The 20,627-nt window shown below is 39.4% G+C and overlaps 1 protein-coding gene across 4 annotated transcripts in view; it reads right to left on the bottom strand.

The window, feature by feature from the left end:
• The window catches only part of topbp1 (DNA topoisomerase II binding protein 1), a 72,173-nt gene that overhangs the window by 20,287 nt on the left and 31,259 nt on the right, over window positions 1-20,627 (bottom strand). For all 4 annotated transcript variants that reach the window (XM_041184550.1, XM_041184549.1, XM_041184547.1 and 1 more), the window contains exons 14-23: window positions 18,168-18,469; window positions 15,750-15,926; window positions 14,870-14,976; window positions 14,635-14,758; window positions 9,306-9,449; window positions 8,582-8,675; window positions 3,918-4,104; window positions 2,388-2,617; window positions 1,477-1,610; window positions 478-589 (exon numbers count right to left, since the gene is read on the bottom strand). In XM_041184550.1, coding sequence (XP_041040484.1) covers window positions 478-589; window positions 1,477-1,610; window positions 2,388-2,617; window positions 3,918-4,104; window positions 8,582-8,675; window positions 9,306-9,449; window positions 14,635-14,758; window positions 14,870-14,976; window positions 15,750-15,926; window positions 18,168-18,469 — 1,611 coding nt within the window. The remainder of the gene's footprint in view (window positions 1-477; window positions 590-1,476; window positions 1,611-2,387; window positions 2,618-3,917; window positions 4,105-8,581; window positions 8,676-9,305; window positions 9,450-14,634; window positions 14,759-14,869; window positions 14,977-15,749; window positions 15,927-18,167; window positions 18,470-20,627) is intronic.

The following is a 20,627-nucleotide window of genomic DNA, read 5'->3' as shown; positions in this document are numbered from 1 at the left end:
GTTCTCTGCTTAATGCTACTTTACTGTGTTCAATTCGTAGAGTCATTGATTCTTACAGCACAGAAGGCTGTTCAACTCATCATAGCTGTGCCAGCTCCAGTTAAACCCAGTTCCCTACTGTTACACTGTGGCCCAGTAAATTTTTTCCTTTTCAAGTATATATGCAATTATCTTTTGGAAGTTACTGTTGAACATACTTCCACCATCAGGATAACTTGCTGTGTTTCAAAAACAAAAAAATCCTCATCCAACCTCCCCCACCCCATCACCAAACAAGGTTCTTTTGTTGCCAAAAGGCAACAAAAAGGTGACTTCTGAAATCTGTGCCCTCTGGTTACTGATCTCACTGCCAGTTTCTCCCTAGTTGCTCTACTAAATCTTTCATAATTTTGAATATCTCTATTAACTCTTCCTTTAACCTTCTCTGCTCTTTTGAAAATGGATATAACACCACAAATTACATGAAAAATACCGCACCTAACTCCTCAATAAGATGGCAGTAATCAATCCGCTCCTGAGGGTTCAGTGAGGATAACTGGAATCTGCGCTGAATGTGGGTTTCTTTAGCATTATTCTCACCAACAGAAACCTGCAAGTTATAAGCAAAACATCACCAGATTCAGTTACTTAAATAATTTAAACAGAAATACATAAGACATACATTGTTATTCATTGTTCACGGGATTTCCAAATCTTTGAGATGTCATAAGTCTCATGGCTTAGGACTGCCTATGGCTCAGCTTGTGATTTCAAGATGTGGTGACCCTGCTGTTGTTCAACTTTGCAGAGCACAGAGAAGAGCAAGGAGCAGAAAACACAGTTCACAGAACGTGTTGGTCAACCTCACTCACATGTCTCCAACACCCGATCAGCTATCACAGAATTTTAAAGGGCAGAGGAAATGCACATGGAGGAAAACCATTGTTCAAAAGTATGGTAGGTGTCAAGTGCCACAGTAGTAAGGCATATTTATTCAAGTTAAACCTTCTTTGGGTGAAGCAGAAAGGTGGGTGACTGAACATGAATTCGAAGATATCCTTTTGGAGATTAAAGGTTAAAAAGCAAACAAGATGAACAGAAATACCAAATTAAAATGCAAAGAGCCTTGACAAACCTTTCGCCACAACAAAACCAAAAAAGAGTTACTGTTTGCAAGTAAGTCCTGTGAAATGGTATAGGAAAGAGCTTCTAAAGATACCTTAAATCTATTGGAACAAATGCTACATCAAGGATAAATGAAAGAGGAACTTCAACAAATGTTAAAATTAAAACCAACTAAAAGTTGAGTTTAGATTCAAAAGTATTGGGATGCAGTAACATTCTTGGGGTCAGATGAGTTACATGAACTTCAGCCCAATTCTCTTGGGTTTCCCCGCTAGTCACCCGAGCCCTGGCACATCTCTCTCCCTCTCCTCAACATAACACATACATACGTTTTCCTAGACTATTACAATAAATCCCATATGTTTTCCAGACCTGTTCTTTAGGCTGTGGTGCCACAGGAGGTTTTGCCAGTGGAAATGCTATACTGGGAGCCTGAGGTGTCGGGGTGAGGTGGTCATCTTTCACTGGAACGTCACCATTTGTTACAGCAAGACAATGTGGAATTTCTGTTACAGAAGTAAAATTATTAGAGGTTGTTGCACACAACATTGCAAATGCACGTTACACACAATCACAACTTTTTTAGCGTTAGTTTACTTTTTGTACATATAGCATTGCAGTCTTTGAATACAGTTCAAGTTTTACAAATTATATTAAAAATAAGTGACCAATTCTGACCATGTGCCGACCCTCCCTCAACCCCCACTGTAAAGATGGGCCTGTTCTGAAACTGCATTAGCTCTTTTCAAAAGGGAAAAAATCCAAGCAGCGAAGAAGCGGACACATTACAGAGTGAGCTCGGGGTTAGTTAGGCATCCATCTGTCTCGGGAGGTGATGGACTGTGGCCAGGGTGCATGTCAATCGGGGTAGGAATGGAGCAAAAGTGCCTCAAAAACAGGGTTAACATTTCAGGTGTGAGATCTTTCATCAGAAGAGTCATCATTTTCTGTTTGTCCCTCTTCACAGATGCTGTCTGACCTGTGTATTTCCAGCATTTTATGTTTTTATCTCAGATTTCCAGTATCTGCAGTATTTTACTTCTATCCACTTAAAAATAAAAACTGGTTGAAAAAGTCTTATGAAATCAAATAGTTCCAAGGAGTTTCTATTCAATGGAATGTCTAAATAATGGAATACAAAAGCTATTTACTACCATGAGCATGGATAATAAATTAATTTCAAAAAAACATTAAACTTCACATAGAAACCTACCTCTGGGAAAAGGTGTTAAATGTTGCAGCACAAAAAAGATCAAAGCACACTTGGGATTAATTTAACATACCTATTGCAGCGATTTCTGAATCAGTTAAAGAGTCTTTGTGTTTTGCATTTCTTTCCTCCACTTGCTCTGTATTTTTCTGAAACTGTTCAGAGTACTGAGAGGGGCTGCCTGGCCACTGCAGGTTGTTGGCCAACTTGGCTCGCTCTTCCCTTGCTGTTGGATCATCCCAAATAATCTGCTCATTCTGTGATGGCTCTGTATTGATGTCCGTAGTCGTTGAATGTGAGCGCCTAAAAACAGAATCTTTATAAATTCAAGTTGGAGATACAAATGCAAGATGGCACATTTGTTCTTTTATAACTACATTTTTGGCTATACTCGAGATACTGATATTCAAAATGACCTGTGGATTTCACTTACAAAATGAATTAAGAATATTTTTCATCCAAGTACTATATATTTTTTAAAAGTTGCTACTGAATTTTCTAAATTAATCTTTCTGAAATCTGCAGAAAAATTTCTACACAATACACTCTATCCCTATTAATGCTTTTATAATGAATAATGAATTCTCATCTTTGCAAAACACAAGCACTGAATCCTTCGTGTTAATAATGCAGTGAGTTCTTTCTCAGTCAAGAAATTAAAAACTAGAAGTCAATAATCCAGCTGAGCTGCAAATGCAAGGAAACAGCCTGATCAAACAGGAACAATTTGTAAACTGGATTTCAATCATGTTTAAAAATACATATGAAAGAGAACAGATGAAAATTAATTCTCTCTGGCTCGGTAAAAAGTACCATATGACCCAGGTGCAGAAAGATCCCACCTCACGTTAGTTTTCCAAATAGCAGGTCTGATTTTCTGCAATAAGGTTACCAAAGTTGCACGAAATTATTTATAGTCTTTTAGTAGTACAGGACTTGAGTATTGCTGAAAAATGAGACATGTCTAAGCTTTTTGTCGTGTACTCATCAGGAAACCTTGCAAGAATTTCAATATTAAGGAAAAAACAATTTATGCTGTATGTGAAGAGTGCGCTGATTGGTTGGTAAGCGGCCCTGCCATGGAGCATGCACCAGTGACGATGACTGACAGTTAATTGCCAAGCATTATTTGAAATTTAAACCAGGTAGCTTAACCCTGATTGGTCAAGGTATTGTCCTGAGGAAACGAGCCAGCAAATGGCTGTCACTTATTTTGTTTAGCTGAAACAGGCATAATGTGTACATGTTCTTTCTGTCTGCAAAGAACAGGGCCCTGGGTATTAATATAAGCAGTTTCCAATATTGGTAGTTAACTGTCAGTCACCATCACTGGTGCATTCTCCATGGCAATGCCACTTGCCAACCAATCAGCACTCTCTTCACATATAGTATAAATTGCTGTTTTCACCTTATATTGGTGTTCTTGTGAGGTGCCCTGATGAGTACAATATGAAAAGACATGTCTCTTTTTTCAGCAATGCAAAATTATGTTAAAAATGTTCTAAATTATAATTTTATCAATCAAAAAAGGCTAATCCTGTTAAAACTTAAACAATCTCAATAAAAGCAAAATGGCCATAAAGTTGAAAAGACCCTAGAGCACCTGAGGGATTCCAGTGCTCTGCTACGTCCTGAACGAACAGTGCCATCAGCTGATGACGGGGAGTATTCCAGCGCTCCTCTTGAAATGCCTCCACGGTGCCCTGCTGACCTCTCCAATCTTGTAGCAGACATTATTTCCTGTAACTGACGCTGAAAATTCTCTCTCATTTCAGAAGTTTCTGTCAAATCTTCATAAAGGATTGAATATGTAAAACAAAACAACTCTGAAGAATTCTGTAGAGAAAGAGTTTTATTTTCAAAAGCACTATAACATATCAGAGTACAAGGATAAGCCCAGGTTACCAACAGAGAGGTGTTAACACATTTGCCTATCAACATGTTTTAGGTTTTGTGTCTGCCCCCAAATATCAAACATTTATGTTTATTTGTCCTGTATGTTGCTGGAAATGCTAGTTAATAACAGGGCATCTAGGACCATAGTGAATGATAGGACCGATATTATATCCCCTCAATCAATAAGGGTTAAGGATTGAGAAAGGAGCAGAGGAACAATGGAGAAGGAGCAAGAATTAGAGTGGGTGAATTAAAGTTAAGTCAAATACAGAAAAGGCGGGGGGGGGGTGAAAAAGAGAGAAAGAGAGAGAAAAACAGGGTTAAGACACAGAACAAAAAGACACACAAATCAAAAATAAGAAAGATACAGGAATTGAAAAAGTAAAAATCTCCAACAGTTCCTGTGGGAATGAGATTCCATGGTTTCAACTGTTCCCCTTCTGGGATGCAGGGATTGATTGGCATTGCAGCATTGGCATTAAAGCTTCTCATTAAAAAATAAGATACTGTCAAGTATGAGCCCTAATTTTCTCTGGTGAGTTTAATGTTGTAATGAACAATACAAAAACTTTACGAAACTTGGACAGGTTGATAGCAAACTGCCATTTTTATGAGTCTAATGGAGGAACATTGCAAATCATCTAAGAACATGTGGCAACTTGCAATTTACTGGGTATCGCTTCCTCACCACAAGTTACTGGATGAATTGCACATTAAAAGTGCTGAGTGCCATTAAGCTTGTCATTATTTTGGCAGCAAATTCTGGGCCTAAATCTTTTATTTGCATCTCCTGATATCTATAAAACAGGTTTATGCACTCCAGAGTCCAAATGTAAGTTAATATTTGCAATGAGAGGTCAGAATTTCCAACTCCTTCCATGCTGCCAATCACACTGCAGGATTTGTTTCCTTATTCTTTCATTTGTTGCCCCGCCCTAATTGCCCTCGAGAAATTGGTGGTGGAGAAATACCACAACAATTCAGCCAGATTCTCGGAGCATGGAATGCTCTTGCTGCCAGAGAAATCCCCAGCATTGTGATTCCACAGAATCCTTGGTATTCCACCATCTCTTTCCAGTTCTGCCAAATGTCGTCTGTGTTGTATATAATGGGCTTCACAGATGAAGCAATCAGATTTACAGATTATGTGGAAAATTGGACAGGTGCGTGGGATTCAATATTCAAAACAGTAATAAAAATTCAGAATATCATTCAAAAAAGGTAGTTTGATGTAGTCACATGTCTCATATCAGTGGTTATAAGGTGGTGCATTTAAATGACATAGGGGAGATGGTGGCATAGTGGTAATGTCACTCTGGACTAGTAATCCAGGCTAATGCTCTGGAGACATGGGCTCAAATGCCACCATGGCAGCCAGTCAAATTTAAAATTCAATTAATAAAATCTGGAATTGAAAGCTAGTTCCAGTAATGACATTATCATTGATTACCACAATTGTGGTAAACAATACCTAGTTGAGGCAAAGACCACTGCATTTTTTTTTTAAGTAAAGGGAAAGCAGTAAAGGAAAATACTTGAGACAGAGGAAAACACAAGGCCACAGGGAGAGATTAGTTTTGAATTGCTCCAGCAAAAAGATGATGCAGATATGATGGGCGAAGTGGCCTTCAAAGCCGTAAACCTCCACAATGCCATTTCCAGCTGATGAATTTGGTCTGTCAGACAATATCCAAAAAATATCAGGGTAAAATTTCTCAAAAAATGCTAATGATGTAGACTCTGTGGGCTGAATTTTACAACCCCCACCCTCCCTTCCACCAGGCGTGTTTTTGGCAGGGTTGGGGGAGGAGTGCACGTAGAATACAAACGGGTGGCAAGCCCACCACCTTCCTGGTGGCCCCGAGCTGGCCTCCATTACACGGTTTTAAATAAATGATTAAAGATCAGTTGAGCTTTTATTCTTTCACGGATTGTGGGCGTCACTGGCTAGGCCAGCATTTATTGTCCAGCTCTAACTGACCTCAAGAAGGCAGTGGTGAACTGCCTTCTTGGACCACTGCAGTCCATGTTGTTAACAGTCCATAAAAACAAAAAAACTGCGGATGCTGGAAATCCAAAACAAAAACAAAAACAGAATTACCTGGAAAAACTCAGCAGGTCTGGCAGCATCGGCGGAGAAGAAAAGAGTTGACGTTTCGAGTCCTCATGACCCTTCGACAGAACTTGAGTTCGAGTCCAAGAAAGAGTTGAAATATAAGCTGGTTTAAGGTGTGTGTGTGGGGGGCGGAGAGAGAGAGAGAGAAGTGGAGTGGGGGTGTGGTTGTAGGGACAAACAAGCAGTGATAGAAGCAGATCATCAAAAGATGTCAACAACAATAGTACAAAAGAACACATAGGTGTTAAAGTTAAAGTTGGTGATATTATCTAAACGAATGTGCTAATTAAGAATGGATGGTAGGGCACTCAAGGTTTAGCTCTAGTGGGGGTGGGGAGAGCATAAAAGATTTAAAAAAAAAAAAAAATTTTTATAAAAAAATTTTTTTTTTTTAAAAATAATGGAAATAGGTGGGAAAAGGAAAATCTTTATAATTTATTGGAAAAAAAAAGGAAGGGGGAAACAGAAATGGGGTGGGGATGGGGGAGGGAGCTCACGACCTAAAGTTTTTGAATTCAATATTCAGTCCGGAAGGCTGTAAAGTCCCTAGTCGGAAGATGAGGTGTTGTTCCTCCAGTTTGCGTTGGGCTTCACTGGAACGATGCAGCAAGCCAAGGACAGACATGTGGGCAAGAGAGCAGGGTGGAGTGTTAAAATGGCAAGCGACAGGGAGGTTTGGGTCATTCTTGCGGACAGACCGCAGGTGTTCTGCAAAGCGGTCGCCCAGTTTACGTTTGGTCTCTCCAATGTAGAGGAGACCACATTGGGAGCAACGAATGCAGTAGACTAAGTTGGGGGAAATGCAAGTGAAATGCTGCTTCACTTGAAAGGAGTGTTTGGGTCCTTGGACGGTGAGGAGAGAGGAAGTGAAGGGGCAGGTGTTGCATCTTTTGCGTGGGCATGGGGTGGTGCCATAGGAGGGGGTTGAGGAGTAGTTTTTTTTTTAAATCTTTTATGCTCTCCCCACCCCCACTAGAGCTATACCTTGAGTGCCCTACCATCCATTCTTAATTAGCACATTCGTTTAGATAATATCACCAACTTTAACTTTAACACCTATGTGTTCTTTTGTACTATTGTTGTTGACATCTTTTGATGATCTGCTTCTATCACTGCTTGTTTGTCCCTACAACCACACCCCCCCCTCCACCTCTCTCTCTCTCTCTCCGCCCCCCACACACACACCTTAAACCAGCTTATATTTCAACTCTTTCTTGGACTCGAACTCAAGTTCTGTCGAAGGGTCATGAGGACTCGAAACGTCAACTCTTTTCTTCTCCGCCGATGCTGCCAGACCTGCTGAGTTTTTCCAGGTAATTCTGTTTTTGTTTTTGTTAACAGTCCAGCTTATTAACAAGTTAATTGACTCAGATAATACACTGCCCATGTCATAATACGGTTGGCGTGGGCAGGCAGATGGGAGTGGGCAGGCTGTTTTTAAATACGTGTTTAAAAAGGCCCAAGGGGGTGTACGTCCTGTGTGCACTGGGGGAACCACCGCCCAAAATTTTACCCTCCCTTCATTGCCTCCTGCCTGGCCTTCAAAAGTAGCACCACCACCCCCACCCCCAACTGCCCTTTCCCTAGGCTGCCTGATCCCTGCCTGCCCAAAAAGGCCCAAGCTACGTTCTCTTCTCACTAGGTCTACTTACAGTGCCTGCAGCGCCCACTACTGAGCTCCGGCATTGCTAGCCAAGCAAACTGGCCCGCAGCTCTCGAGACGGGACTTCCCCCCATTAAGGGTGAAATCCTACCACCACCTAGTTCGGTCCACCTGTGCGTGTTGTGGCAGGTGCATCAGCTGCCGGCCGATTTTCTATCCAGGTGGAGGAGCTGAGCACCCTCCACCCCCTTGTAAAATCCAGCCCTGTGAGTCATTCAGCAAATCCATTTAGAAACTGGCAAATCCCGGTGCACAATGTCATAAAAATAACTGCCCAGAATCACTTTAACCCCAGCTTTGAAGTACTATTTACAGTCATAGCACATAAAAGCTTGATGCATTTCTGTACCCTATTTTAGTTCATGTTAGCCAGTTTAAATTACATGGTTTAGCTCCTCTGTTCAAATAAAAAAGATATACAAATATGTTAGGACTAGATCTTCTATTAATGACTCTACTATTTTCAAGGTCACAATGACAAAACCCTAAATATTGAAAAATATTGTTTCACCTCTAAATGATTGCAAGAAAGAAAGAACAAATCATGAAGTGAATGAATTTGCTGGATGATAATCAACTGATTTGTATTTACCTGCACAGCCTTCATTTTGTTCCTCCTGGAGAGTTTTTTCACCTTTCAGCTGTTCATCATTTTCACTCTCCAGTTCTTCAGCCACAGCATAAGTCTGTCAAAAGTGAGAGCAATCATTTGTTTGCATTGTAAAGCAGCCATAAATAAAATCACATTTAATTTATTATTACATTTTTAAAAATAAAACAGATTGTAAAAAGTCAAGAGTATGCAAATAAACGAAAGCCTGTTTGTTTTAAGTGTCAGCTTAGAGCAAGTGTGTTCAAATCCTGGACTAAAGCAACTGACATACATCATGTTTTAATATAGTAGTTCAAGGATAGATTGATCTGGTATTTGTGATACAATATAAATCTTTGGAAGTCAGGATAAAGGTTGTATTTATTGGGGCAATGAGTCCAGAAAGGTAGATACACCTAAACAATAAATAAACAACATAACATAAAGCAAAAAAAAATTCACAACATTTCCCAGGGGAAAAAAAAAATTAAATCAAATTGCAGTAAACATTAAAACAAAAGCAAAATACTGTGGATGCTGGAAATCTGAAATAAAACAGAAAATGCTGGGAAGTTAACATTGAGTCCTATGGCTCTTCTTCAGAGCAGAAATTGAAATAATTCCTGGATATTTACAGCTGAAATCATTGTTCTCATTGTGGAATGGAATAAATCAATGCTTGTCTGTAGCAGCGACACACAGAAATTCTACATTCTTTCAATACCTGATCATCTCTGTGTCTTGCTTCGGAAGGGCACATGCGAGTGGACACTCTGGTATCTTGAACCGCACTGATATCCAGGCTCATATTTGGATTATACGTGTGAGGGTAGAGGGATTCAGGCACCTTTTTTTGTTCATCAGCACACTATATTAAAGAGTTCCACATTTAGTGATCTAATTGACAAATTATTCATCAAGTATAAAAACTACAATGGGGAGTGAGATGAAGAGGTTTGGAAGGGGGCTTGTGTGGAGTATAAAGACCAACAGGGACCAGATCGGCCATATGGCCTGTTCCTGGGTTATAGGATTAGTTAAAATTGTAATCACAAAATGTCTGAAAGCTTCTAAAGAACAAATCAAGGATATAATTTCCTATAGGGAGCAATATTAATATGAGCAAATTGTTAATTAGCCAACGTTTAACCACTATCCCCAGATTTATAATTCCAAGTTGATAACGTGCACCATAAATCTGTCCCGAGTTTTCTAGTTCTCACAGTACAGTTTACAACCAAGAACTAAGCCAAGCTAACATTACGGGTTTTACTCATGTCTAATAGCAACATTTATAATATAATTTTCATTCAGAAAAACAAACAATTGCATAAGCAAAGTACATTAGTAATAGTTTACAGCCCAAGATTAAACAAGAGCATCAATTGTCTTTGTGGATGAAAACCAAATTTGCTCAAACTAAAAAGATAATTCAAATGCAAACTATATCCACTAGTTGGGAAGCTGGTAACTTGAGAGCATAAATGCAAGATCATAATCAGGGTGCACCAAAGCCGTCCTGTGGGATAATGGCTACCCTGATCAGATCATCACTCATTGCATATCGCGCAACCTCATGAATGGGCTAAGGCTGTCACTTTTGGCCCTAAAAAGTGCTGAGTCTATCTCAAATTACCCTAGAAGGGATGCTGCCATCAAGCCAAAAAAAAAAACGTTCTGCTTATCACACAAGTAGAACATGAATTTCAGTGGCAATGTGATGCTAGGTATGTAGGCCTTACATCTCAATAACTGGCAGATCGTATCAAACAGCATGTTCCTTCAGCTGTTCGCAACAGTCAAAGTCCTAACCATACCCAACCACTCCGTGCTTGCGAAACTCAAAAACGTAGTGTCCAACGTTAGAAGCGATTCCATAATTGGACAATATCTGCTTAACAATCCTAACCGTGCTAAGAATTACACTGAAAATCAATTTAAGATTCAGTCAGGCTTGCAGAATCGCTCACTTACGCATGCTAGAAGCCACACACATTCACACACGGGGCACTGTCCTTTGCAGACAGAAGGAAGATGTGCACACTTTGCACCTTTTTCATCTAAACAAAAGCTTAGGGAACAGTCATTCCCTGGTTCATTCCCCTGGGCAATGCCTTGACCAATCAGAGGGAAGTAGAAAGAGCTTTAAATTAAACAAAGGGGGCTAGGGGGAATCAAGCTTGGGTAGATATAGCAAATCAAGGAGTAGAGTCAAGGCAGAAGAGCAAAACAGTTAAATGGGAAATGAGGGTCTGAGAATGGCAGGACTGGACAGAGATATAAAACCTAAGAATACACTAACAGTCAAGATTAGATGTTACAAAGATAACAAAAAGACAAAACTGAAGGTTCTGTATCTGAATGCACGCAGCGCTCATAACAAAGTAAATGAATTGACAGCGCACATTGAGATAAATAAATATGGTCTGATAGCCATTATGGAGATGTGACTGCGGGATGGCAAGGATTGGATCTTGAATACTGAGGGGTATATGACATTTAAGAAGAATAGGAATCTAGGTAAAGGTGGAGGGGTAGCACTGTTAATCAAGGACGGCATTGGTGCAATAGTTAGAGATGACCTTGGTTCAGGAGATAAGGTTATAGAATCAGTTTGGGTGGAGATGAGGAATAGTATAGAAAATAAGTCACTAGTGGGAATGATCTATAAGTGCCCTAATAGTAACCACAACCTAGGACAAAGTGTACAAAAAGAAATATTGGGTGCTTGTGATAAAGGGATGCCGATAATCATGCGTGACTTTAACCTACATATAAACTGGAAAAAATCAGATTGGCAGTAGCAGCCTGGATGAGGAGTTTATAGAATGCTTTCAAGATGGTTTCTTAGAGCAGCACGTTCTGGAACCAACCAGGAGCAGGTTACATTAGACTTAGTATTGTCTAATGATCTGAGTGAAGACACCCCTAGGTAGCGGCAACCAATATGAGTGAATTTTACATCCACTTTGAAAGGGAGTGTGGGTCTAAGAATAGTATTTTAAACTTAAATAAGGGCAATGTTGTGGTCATGAAAGCTGAGCTAACTGAAGTGAACTGGGATACTAGGCTAGAGGATAGATCAACAGAGAAACAGCTGCAAACATTTAAGGGGAGATTTCAAAATATTCAGAATAAGTATATTAGTACATCCTTACTACAAAGAAAATTCTAAGGTGAGGACCCACCATCTATGGTCACCTAAATAAGTTAAGGAAAGCATCAAACTTAAGTAAAAAGCATATAACTACACAAAGATGAATGGCAGGTCAGATGATTGGTCAGAATATAAAGAACAGCAGAGAACGAGCAAAACGTTAAATCAGGAGAAAGAAATTAGGAGTACGAGAGAAAGCTAGCTAGAAATGTAAGAATGGATAGCAAGAGTTTCTACAGGTATTTTAGAAAGGAAAACAGTAAGTAAAGCAAGTGTCGGTCCTCTAGACAGTGAGAATGGGCAGTTAAAAGTAGATAATAAGGATGGCGGATGAAATTAATAAATATTTTGCTTCTGTCTTCACTATAGAAGATACAAAAACATTCCAGTAATAGCTGCAAATCAGGAGGTGGAAGGGAGAGAGGAACTTGATGATATTACAATCACTAGGGAAGCAGTACTGAGCAAACTGTTGGAGCTACAGGCTGACAAGTCTCCAGGTCCTGATGGATTTCATTTTAGGGTCTTAAAAGAGGTGGCCAATGAGGTAGTAGATGCATTGGTGTTAATTTTCCAATTTGTTAGATTATGGAAAGGTTCCATCAGACCAGAAAGTAGCAAATATAAGCCCTCTATTCAAGAAGGGAATGGGGGGGGGGGAGGTGCAGAAAACAGAAAACTATAGGCCAAAACAAAACTAAAAATACCTAGAAAAACTCAGCATGTCTGGCAGCATCTGCGGAGAGGAACACAGTTAACGTTTCGAGTCCGTATGACCCTTCAACAGAACTAAGTAAAAAACTCAAGGCAATCAGGAAGAGTCAACATGGTTTTGTGAAAGGGAAATCATGTTTAACCAATTTACTGAAGTTCTTTGAAGGAATAACATGTACTGTGGATAAAGGGAAGCCTGTAGACATATTGTATTTGAATTTCCAGAAGGCATTTAACAAGGTGCTACATCAAAGGTTACTACGGAAAATAAAAGTTTATGGTGTAGGGGTAACATATTTGCTTGGATGGAAGACTGGCTAGTTGGCATAAATGGATCTTTTTCTGATTGGGAGGATGTGGTGAGTCCTACAGGGGCCTGTGCTGGGACCTCAACTTTTTACAATTTATATCAATGACTTAAATGAGGGGAGTGAAGGCATGATAGCTAAATTTGCAGATGGTACAAAGATAGGCAGGAAAGTATGTTGTGAAGAGGACATAAGAGAGACAGATATAAATAAGTTGAGTGAGTGGGCAAAAATCTGACAGATGGAGCATAATTTGGCAATATGTGAAGCTGTTCACTTTGACAGGAAGAATTAAAAGAACAGAGTATTACTTAAATGGAGAACGACTACAGAATTCCAAGGTGCAGAGGGATCTAGGTGTTCTAGTGCATGAGTCACAAGTTAGTATGCAGGTACAGCAAATAATTGAGGATAAAGTAGCGTTATCCTTTATTACAAGAGGAATTGAACATAAAAGTAATGATGTTATGCTTCAGTCATACAGGGAATTGGTGAGACCATGTTTTAAATACTATGTGCAGTTTTAGTGTCCTTATTTAAGGAAGGATGTAAATGCATTGGGAGGCGGTTCAGAGGAGGTTTATTAGATTGACACCTGGAATGAATGGGTTGTCTTATGAGGAAAGACTGACCGGGCTCGTTTCCACTGGAGTTTAGAAGAGTGAGGGGTGACTTAATTGAAGTATATAAGATCCTGAATGCTCTTGATAAGGTGGACATGGAAAGGATATTTCCTCTTGTGGGTGAGTCTAGGAGTAGAGAACACTGTTTTAAAATTAGAGGTCGCCCTTTTAGGACAGAGACGAGGAGAATGTTTTTCTCTCAGAGGGTCATGTGACTTTGGAACTCTGCCTCAGAAGGCAGTAGAAGCAGGGTCATTGAATGTTTTAAGGTGGTTGTACGCAGGTTCTCGTTAGGCAAGGGAATCAAAGGTTATCGGAGGTAGATAGGAATGTGGAATTCAAAACACAAACAGATCAGCCATGATCTTCATGAATGGTGGAGGAGGCCCGAGGAGCCAAATGGCCTACTTCTCCTCCTATTTCGTATGTTCATAATAACCTGCCTGGTTTGAATTTGAACAAAGCTGGGCAGATAACTGCTCCATGCTGCATTCTCCATGGCAATGCCTCCACCAATCAGAGTCTACTTGTCAACCAATCAGCACTCTTTTGTCATGCAGTATAAACTGTTGTTCCCCTGCTACAGTTTGGTAATTTCTCGCGAGCTAATCTGATGAGTGCAAGATGAAAATCTTAGATAGCATGTTGCATTTTTCAGCAGTACCAATACAATTTTCTTGACACATTTAAGGTTGTTAGGGCATGGATTTCTCTCATCAGAAACAATGGTAGAAGCCAAATCCACAAAGCTTTTAAAAGAGAAGAAAAAATTAAAAGAATGTGGGGAACAAGCAGAGGAATGGGGCTAAGGGGCAGTAAAATTTTATAATTCTAGAAATATAGTTGATCTTTCTACCAGCAAGAAGCAAGTACTGCCTCTATTAACATGATAGTGAGGCTACCACTGATTGCACTTTACACATGCAATGTCTGGCTTGCATAAAATTGCAGTGAAACAAAAATGAAAGAAAGAATGTATATATGTCTGGAAGATCAATAATGTGATCACTAGTTAACATAAGAAATGGGAGGAGTAGGCTATTTGGCCCTTTGAACCTGCTTCACCCACTCAATACAATCATTACTGATCTATTTCAATTCCACCTTTCCGTACTATCCCCATATTCCTAATTCCTTTAGCATCCAATAACTAAAATGCATAGAAGTTTGGAAGCCTAGAGTTGTATGTCTCCAAAAAAACGTTGTACTAGGCCCAGACTGAGAGCTACAAAGGGGAAATATTTTTCTTACTGCAAATAGCCAGTATTCAGAGACAATGTGAATGCCTTTTTCTTTGACAGACTTGTATTCCCGATTGCTGTCATTTTGCCGACCCTGATAGATGAAATGGGTTACCGTTTCATCATAACTCCACCTAAAAACACAAATGCAAAGTGTAAGTTGTAGTGTAAAGCTCATTTTAAGTCGACTGATGTAGGAAAAATCTATATTGAGAAATAGCTGTTTAGCAGCTGTAAATCAATACCTGTAATCTGCTCCAAGGGAGGCTGCAATTGCATTCAAATCCCCCTGCTTCTTGCCAAGTTTTTTACTCACACAAATTACTACATCTGCCAGGACTTTAGTTTCGACCTGTCAAAGGTTAAGAAAATAAACTATATAAAGATGCAGTAAATGTATTTCCTTTAGTGTTGGGTAGGTTTACAGGAGGGAATTATGAAACATGAGAAAAAGTCCTCCAATCTGAAGAAAATTCATTAGGTTAAAACAAACATTCAAATTCCATATATTTGATACAGATTTGTGACATTTCAGCATCAATAAATAAAAATACAAAACAAATTAGTCATTTCAAGTTTCCTAGCTTGCTGCTGCCCCAAAAAGTTTCATGCACATGGGAAATCAGTTAATTTGTTTGTAATCCCAAAATAAATGGCTATACTTTACAAATACAATATTGAATACAAATCATCATAAAAAACATTGTTTGAAAAAGAGGACTATTCAAGGATATGGAAAGCAAGCAGTGAGTGGGATTCGACTAGATGGCTCAATGGAGTATAACACCAGCAGAGATTCAGTGGGTCAAATTTTTGCATTGTAACATTCTGCAATTTGAAGATTATTTGTCAGAGTAAGTAAACATGATCTACTTTAATTAACATACAAAGCGGAAGTAATGTCTGAACTAGCACGGTAGAGCTACAATATTGACAACCCAATACTCAAAGTAACTCAGGGTGACATTGGTATCTTGGGCTTAAATCAGTAGTTGTAGGACACAAATGGAGAGAACAGGGGAAAAAATGCCAAAATACAAATTTACAGTATTACAATTAGAAATACGAAAGTGACTTTTTCAACTATCGCTTTTATCTAAAAATTAAATATCACTTCTATTTTACCGTTGCTGGTTTAGGCACATGGAGCTGTGGACTGGCTGTTGATGGCACCGCCATATTCCGTGTACTATTAGCTAGAGCTACTTTTAGATTTCGGCCAATGACTTCTGATAATGGGGTACTCAGCTTTCTGCTACGTTGATCTGGATTCTTTGGAGTTTCCAGAACTGCCAATGCATCCTATAGAGAAAAGAACATGACTAAAAAACATCAGCTTAGGACAGATACCTAGGAATGAGTACAATAGAATAATAACGCCATCAAAAAGTTTCAGGTGACATCAAATGCAAGAGCAAAACTTAATTTTTTTTTATAAGCATTCGGGGATTAGTAAACCTTTGAGTTGTCCAATATTAAATATTAAACTCAAATTTGTTCCCATCCAGTTTTCTGCCAGTAGTCAGTGCCCACTGTAACATTACATTACAATTCATTCAGGTTTAGAGACAAAATGTTAATGACTAAGAATGAATTCTACATTCTATGTATTATTATGAAACATTTAATTAGAGAATATAGCTTGGGACTGCCATTTTCACTTATTGAAACCAATTGCGGTTATTAATTTTTTCAGTGGTACTTATGATTGTAGCATGTTATTCTATTAATATGGAGTTGGGAGCTCTCCAGGTGTCCTGGCTAATGTTCCCCTCTCAAGCAACACCACTAAAACAGATTATCTGGCCATTTATCTCATTGTTGTTTGTGGAAATTTATTTATTAACAAAACCTTAAGCAGTAGAATAGGCAAGATTGGGAGGAAAAGGCAAAGGATAGCATGGTGAGTCATTGATAGTTAGAAAGGAGAGGAACTCAACAAGATGCTGTCGAGGGCTCAGTGCATTAAAAATAGTTCAACTATGTGCACATCATAAAATTTTAGTAATAAGCTAATGTATAAAAAACAAAACATTACAGATGCTGGAAACCTGAAACAGAAAATGTTGGAAACAAACAACAGGTTAGGCAAGATCAGTGGAGAGAATTGAATAATTAATGTCTCATATGGAAGCTTTATCAGGATTGAAGCTTTTAAAAAGGTCAAAATAATGGCCAGGCTACCCATGTAATTGCAGTAGTGGAGTGCCAGATTTTCATGCTTCCCAATCTACCAGACACGTGATTTTGAGAAGGCATTCGATTTGGTCTCACATGAGAAACTCTGATTGACAATGTTAGACATGGGATCCCACCACATTTAATTGACCTACTAGCCAAGCTTTATCATAAGCAATGAGCTAGGGTCAGAGTTGCCAGCACCCTCAGAATGGTTCAGAGTCAAAAAGGGTGTTAGACAGGGGTGTGTCATCTCACCATATTTACTCAGCATCCTAGCAGAAATGGTTATGAGACAGACACTTGATGGATACAAAGGTGGGATACCAATTGGTGGGTGACGAGTTTCAAATCTTTGATATGTTGATGACATTATGCTGCTCGCTAACTCAGGAGGATCTACAGGAGTTGGAGGATTGCCTTGATCAAGTCAACTGAAATACAGTCTCCTGGTCAATACCGACAAGACAAAGGTGATGGGGATGGTGGAAAGACCTGCAAGATTCTGATTAACGGATTTCAGCTTGAACAGGTTGATACCTTCCGCTATCTTGGGTCACTTATCACAGAAGAAATTCGGGCTTGACTTAACACGGGTCATGGCGCTGTGATCCCATATGGATTAGCCACATCATCTCAATTACACCAAAAATTCATCTTCTGAAAGCCTTGTGTGGCTGGTGACAACGTATGGCTGTGAAAGCTGGACCAAGAAGAGTGGCGAAGCTCGAATAAGAGCATTTGAAATGAAAGGACTCAGACGGATATTACGTGTGTCATGGACTGCCAAGTGGACAGATAAAAAGGTAATGCAAGGCAAAACACCTAGAAAACATGCACAAGGAAGATCCATGGCGGACTGGTCACTCTATGGGTCAGGCAGTGAGGGTAGCGGAGAATAGGAATCAGTGGAGAAAGATTGTTCATAGTGCGGCCAACCCTTGGAACAAGGATGGATAGAAGACAGACAGACCTACCTACTTGCCCAACTCCCACCCCTTTAAGCTATCTACCTACTCTGTAGGTCCTTTATTTTACACAATATGCATTCTAATGTCTTATTCCAATATCAGTTCTGCCATTTAATCAGCTCCAGTTCTCCAATTAAGCATTTGCTTTACAATTTCTTTCATCTGTGCACGTGTTTTTCCCTCTTCCCTTTGTTCTGTTCCTTTAAACGTTGTTCATGAGTAATGTCATCTCATTGTGATGAAGGATCCAAATTTGAAACAATGACACCCATAACATAATCTGTTATCCCTCCCTAACTGTGCTCATTACTAAACTAATAACTGTCCTTGTATTCAAACCCGTTTACCTGCAAATATTTTTAAATCTGTCCTGTAAGAGAGAATATGCTAGTACCTGAACATCAAATGATGGCTTGAAGAGCTTGTCCTTGCACAAGAATTTTGAAGGTGTATCAAGTAGCAATTTGGCTTCTTTCTGTTGAATGGGTACTCCTACTCCTGCCCCTGTTCCTGTTGTGTCAGTTTTATGTTGCTGAGATAAGACCAACTGGAAGGCTTTACTCTGGAACCGCTTGATGTCTAGTGGAGTCACAGCACTATTCTGCATGTTTCTTAGTCTGGATGAGGGATACTCAGACGTCTGTTCCGGCACTTTGTGAGGATCTGTGACCTTGGCACTCTGATTCACTTCAGCAACTTTATTCATGAAAAAGACATTATATAAAAAGGAGTTAAAAATGTTTGAAAGAAGTTAGATGCCAACATATGCTAAATGAAGTTGCAAGCAACATGGCAAAATCTGAAAAACACAACAGAAAGCCAATGAAACTGGGAGCAAGATCATTCACACCTTTAGCTCTATTTATTGCAAATTTGTTACCCTAAACACTGCATTTTCTTCCCAATATTACTGCTTTTAAATGTAACCATGGCGTGGGTGCCTTTAAGGCTACAAGGCACGCATACTGAGTTCCTCTGGGTTAATTAGCAACAAATTGTTCTTAAATAGATCCCAGGTCAATTATGTATTTTTGTGTGTTGTTTAAAAGCGATTCTCAAAGTCAAAGAGAAGCTATATTCTTTTAGCAGGAAAGTTCCAAAGTGCATTGGAGTATCAGCTGTGGCTCAAGTTGGTTGCACTCTTTCTTTAAAAATTCTTTCTTGGGATGTTGGCATCGCTGACAAGGCCAGCATTTGTCACCCATCCCTAAATGCCCTTGAAAAGGTAATGGTGAGCCACTTTTTTGAACTGCTGCAGTCCATGTGATACAGATACCCCCAAGGTAGGAAGGGAGTTCCAGGATTTTGAACCAGTGACAGTGAGTCAAAAGGTTGTGGGTTTCAGTTCCACCCAGGAGTTTATACAAAAATCATTTTCATTCAGTTTTGTGAACTTCCTGGATTGGCAGTTTTCATTCGCTTTGGTAACCACTGACTGTATTTCCTCATTCACCTGCACCTGGAAGCCAAATCATGAAAGCCACACCCATTACAGACTGAGTAAATATGCTGCATTTACACTAGATGATAACAAAAGGGAAAGGCCTTTTCTTCAACCTCCTTAAAAATGTCTGTTCAAAAGGTAAAAAGGCATTGGATGCAACTCTTAGTATTGCAGATTGTGGCATATAAGTCGATCGTTTTGAAGCCTCAAAAAATCCTTCCAAAAATAGGGGATGACACACGCCAAGAATAAAATGTGGGGGAAAAAAACAACACCAGTAATTCAAATAAATCAATATGACACATTTTATGGAATGAATTAATTCTACAAGTATACCTTTAACGACATCAAAACATTTTAAAAACCATCAAATTCATTGTCTTTAGCATCCAACGCAAAGTGTTAATTAAATCTATCCCGAGTTACTTTGTCAATGGCATCATTGTAAGGATCCCACTCTGGATCAGATTTGGTGCTTTCAGTTTCAGAATCATCCCTCCACAACAAATCATCTTCTTCTCCATCCACTGAATTGGATATTCTGCATTTTTTAAATGATTTGATGACAGTTTATGCATTAATAACATCCCACGATTTGATGATGAAACCACACAAAATATCAAGTGGGCAGCACACATATTTCCACTGTTTGTGAAGGTTTTTTCTCCAACAACCATCCACTTAATCTATTTGGCATGAAGATGATCTTGAATGCCTTGAACACATCCAAAAGTTGAACTATGGACGTCAGACTCCCCCCTGGTGTAACTGCCTCTTGATCTCATAGGTTAATGGGATCTGAACATGTTTCATACTGATCAGCTGCATTCTTTGCGTAAGCCACTGGGGCGCCTATTCTACACATTATGAATCTACAACTTTCCTCCGACCATTGTCATGTACATGCAAAATATATCCTGCAGGGAACTTGATGTTCAGCATGATTTTACGTTTGAAAATTACCAGAGGCTTTAATTTCAATTCATCGGCCATGCAGGCTAATACCACCGTGACTCCTGACTTCATCTCCTGTGGTTTTTATTAGATATGTTTCTGAACCTTTCTACTCCACAGTTTGGCTACTGAGTATTCGTGGATGTTCCATCCATGTTGCTGATGTGACATAACGGGTACGTGTGTTTTTGCCAGTGTCTAATGATTGTTGGAAACCAGTAATTTTGCTACTGAGGTCTTTTGGTAATCTTTGATCAATGTTGGTCTTCTGCTGCAACACTAGACAATTTCATTCCAAAAAGTGGCTACACCAACTAGATGTTGCTCTGAAATATTTGCTGGGTAGAGGGTTTGATCTGGTCCATTTAGAGTGGATACATGCATTGTATTTCTGGTGGCGATGATGCAACCATTCTGACAATTTTTCAGGATCCATTCCAATATGCTTCTCAGGTT

Source organism: Carcharodon carcharias, chromosome 3 (assembly GCF_017639515.1).
Source record: "Carcharodon carcharias isolate sCarCar2 chromosome 3, sCarCar2.pri, whole genome shotgun sequence".
Lineage (NCBI taxonomy): Eukaryota > Metazoa > Chordata > Chondrichthyes > Lamniformes > Lamnidae > Carcharodon > Carcharodon carcharias.
The sequence above is the reverse complement of the archived record's forward strand: the minus strand, read 5'-3'. Positions and strand labels throughout refer to the sequence as shown.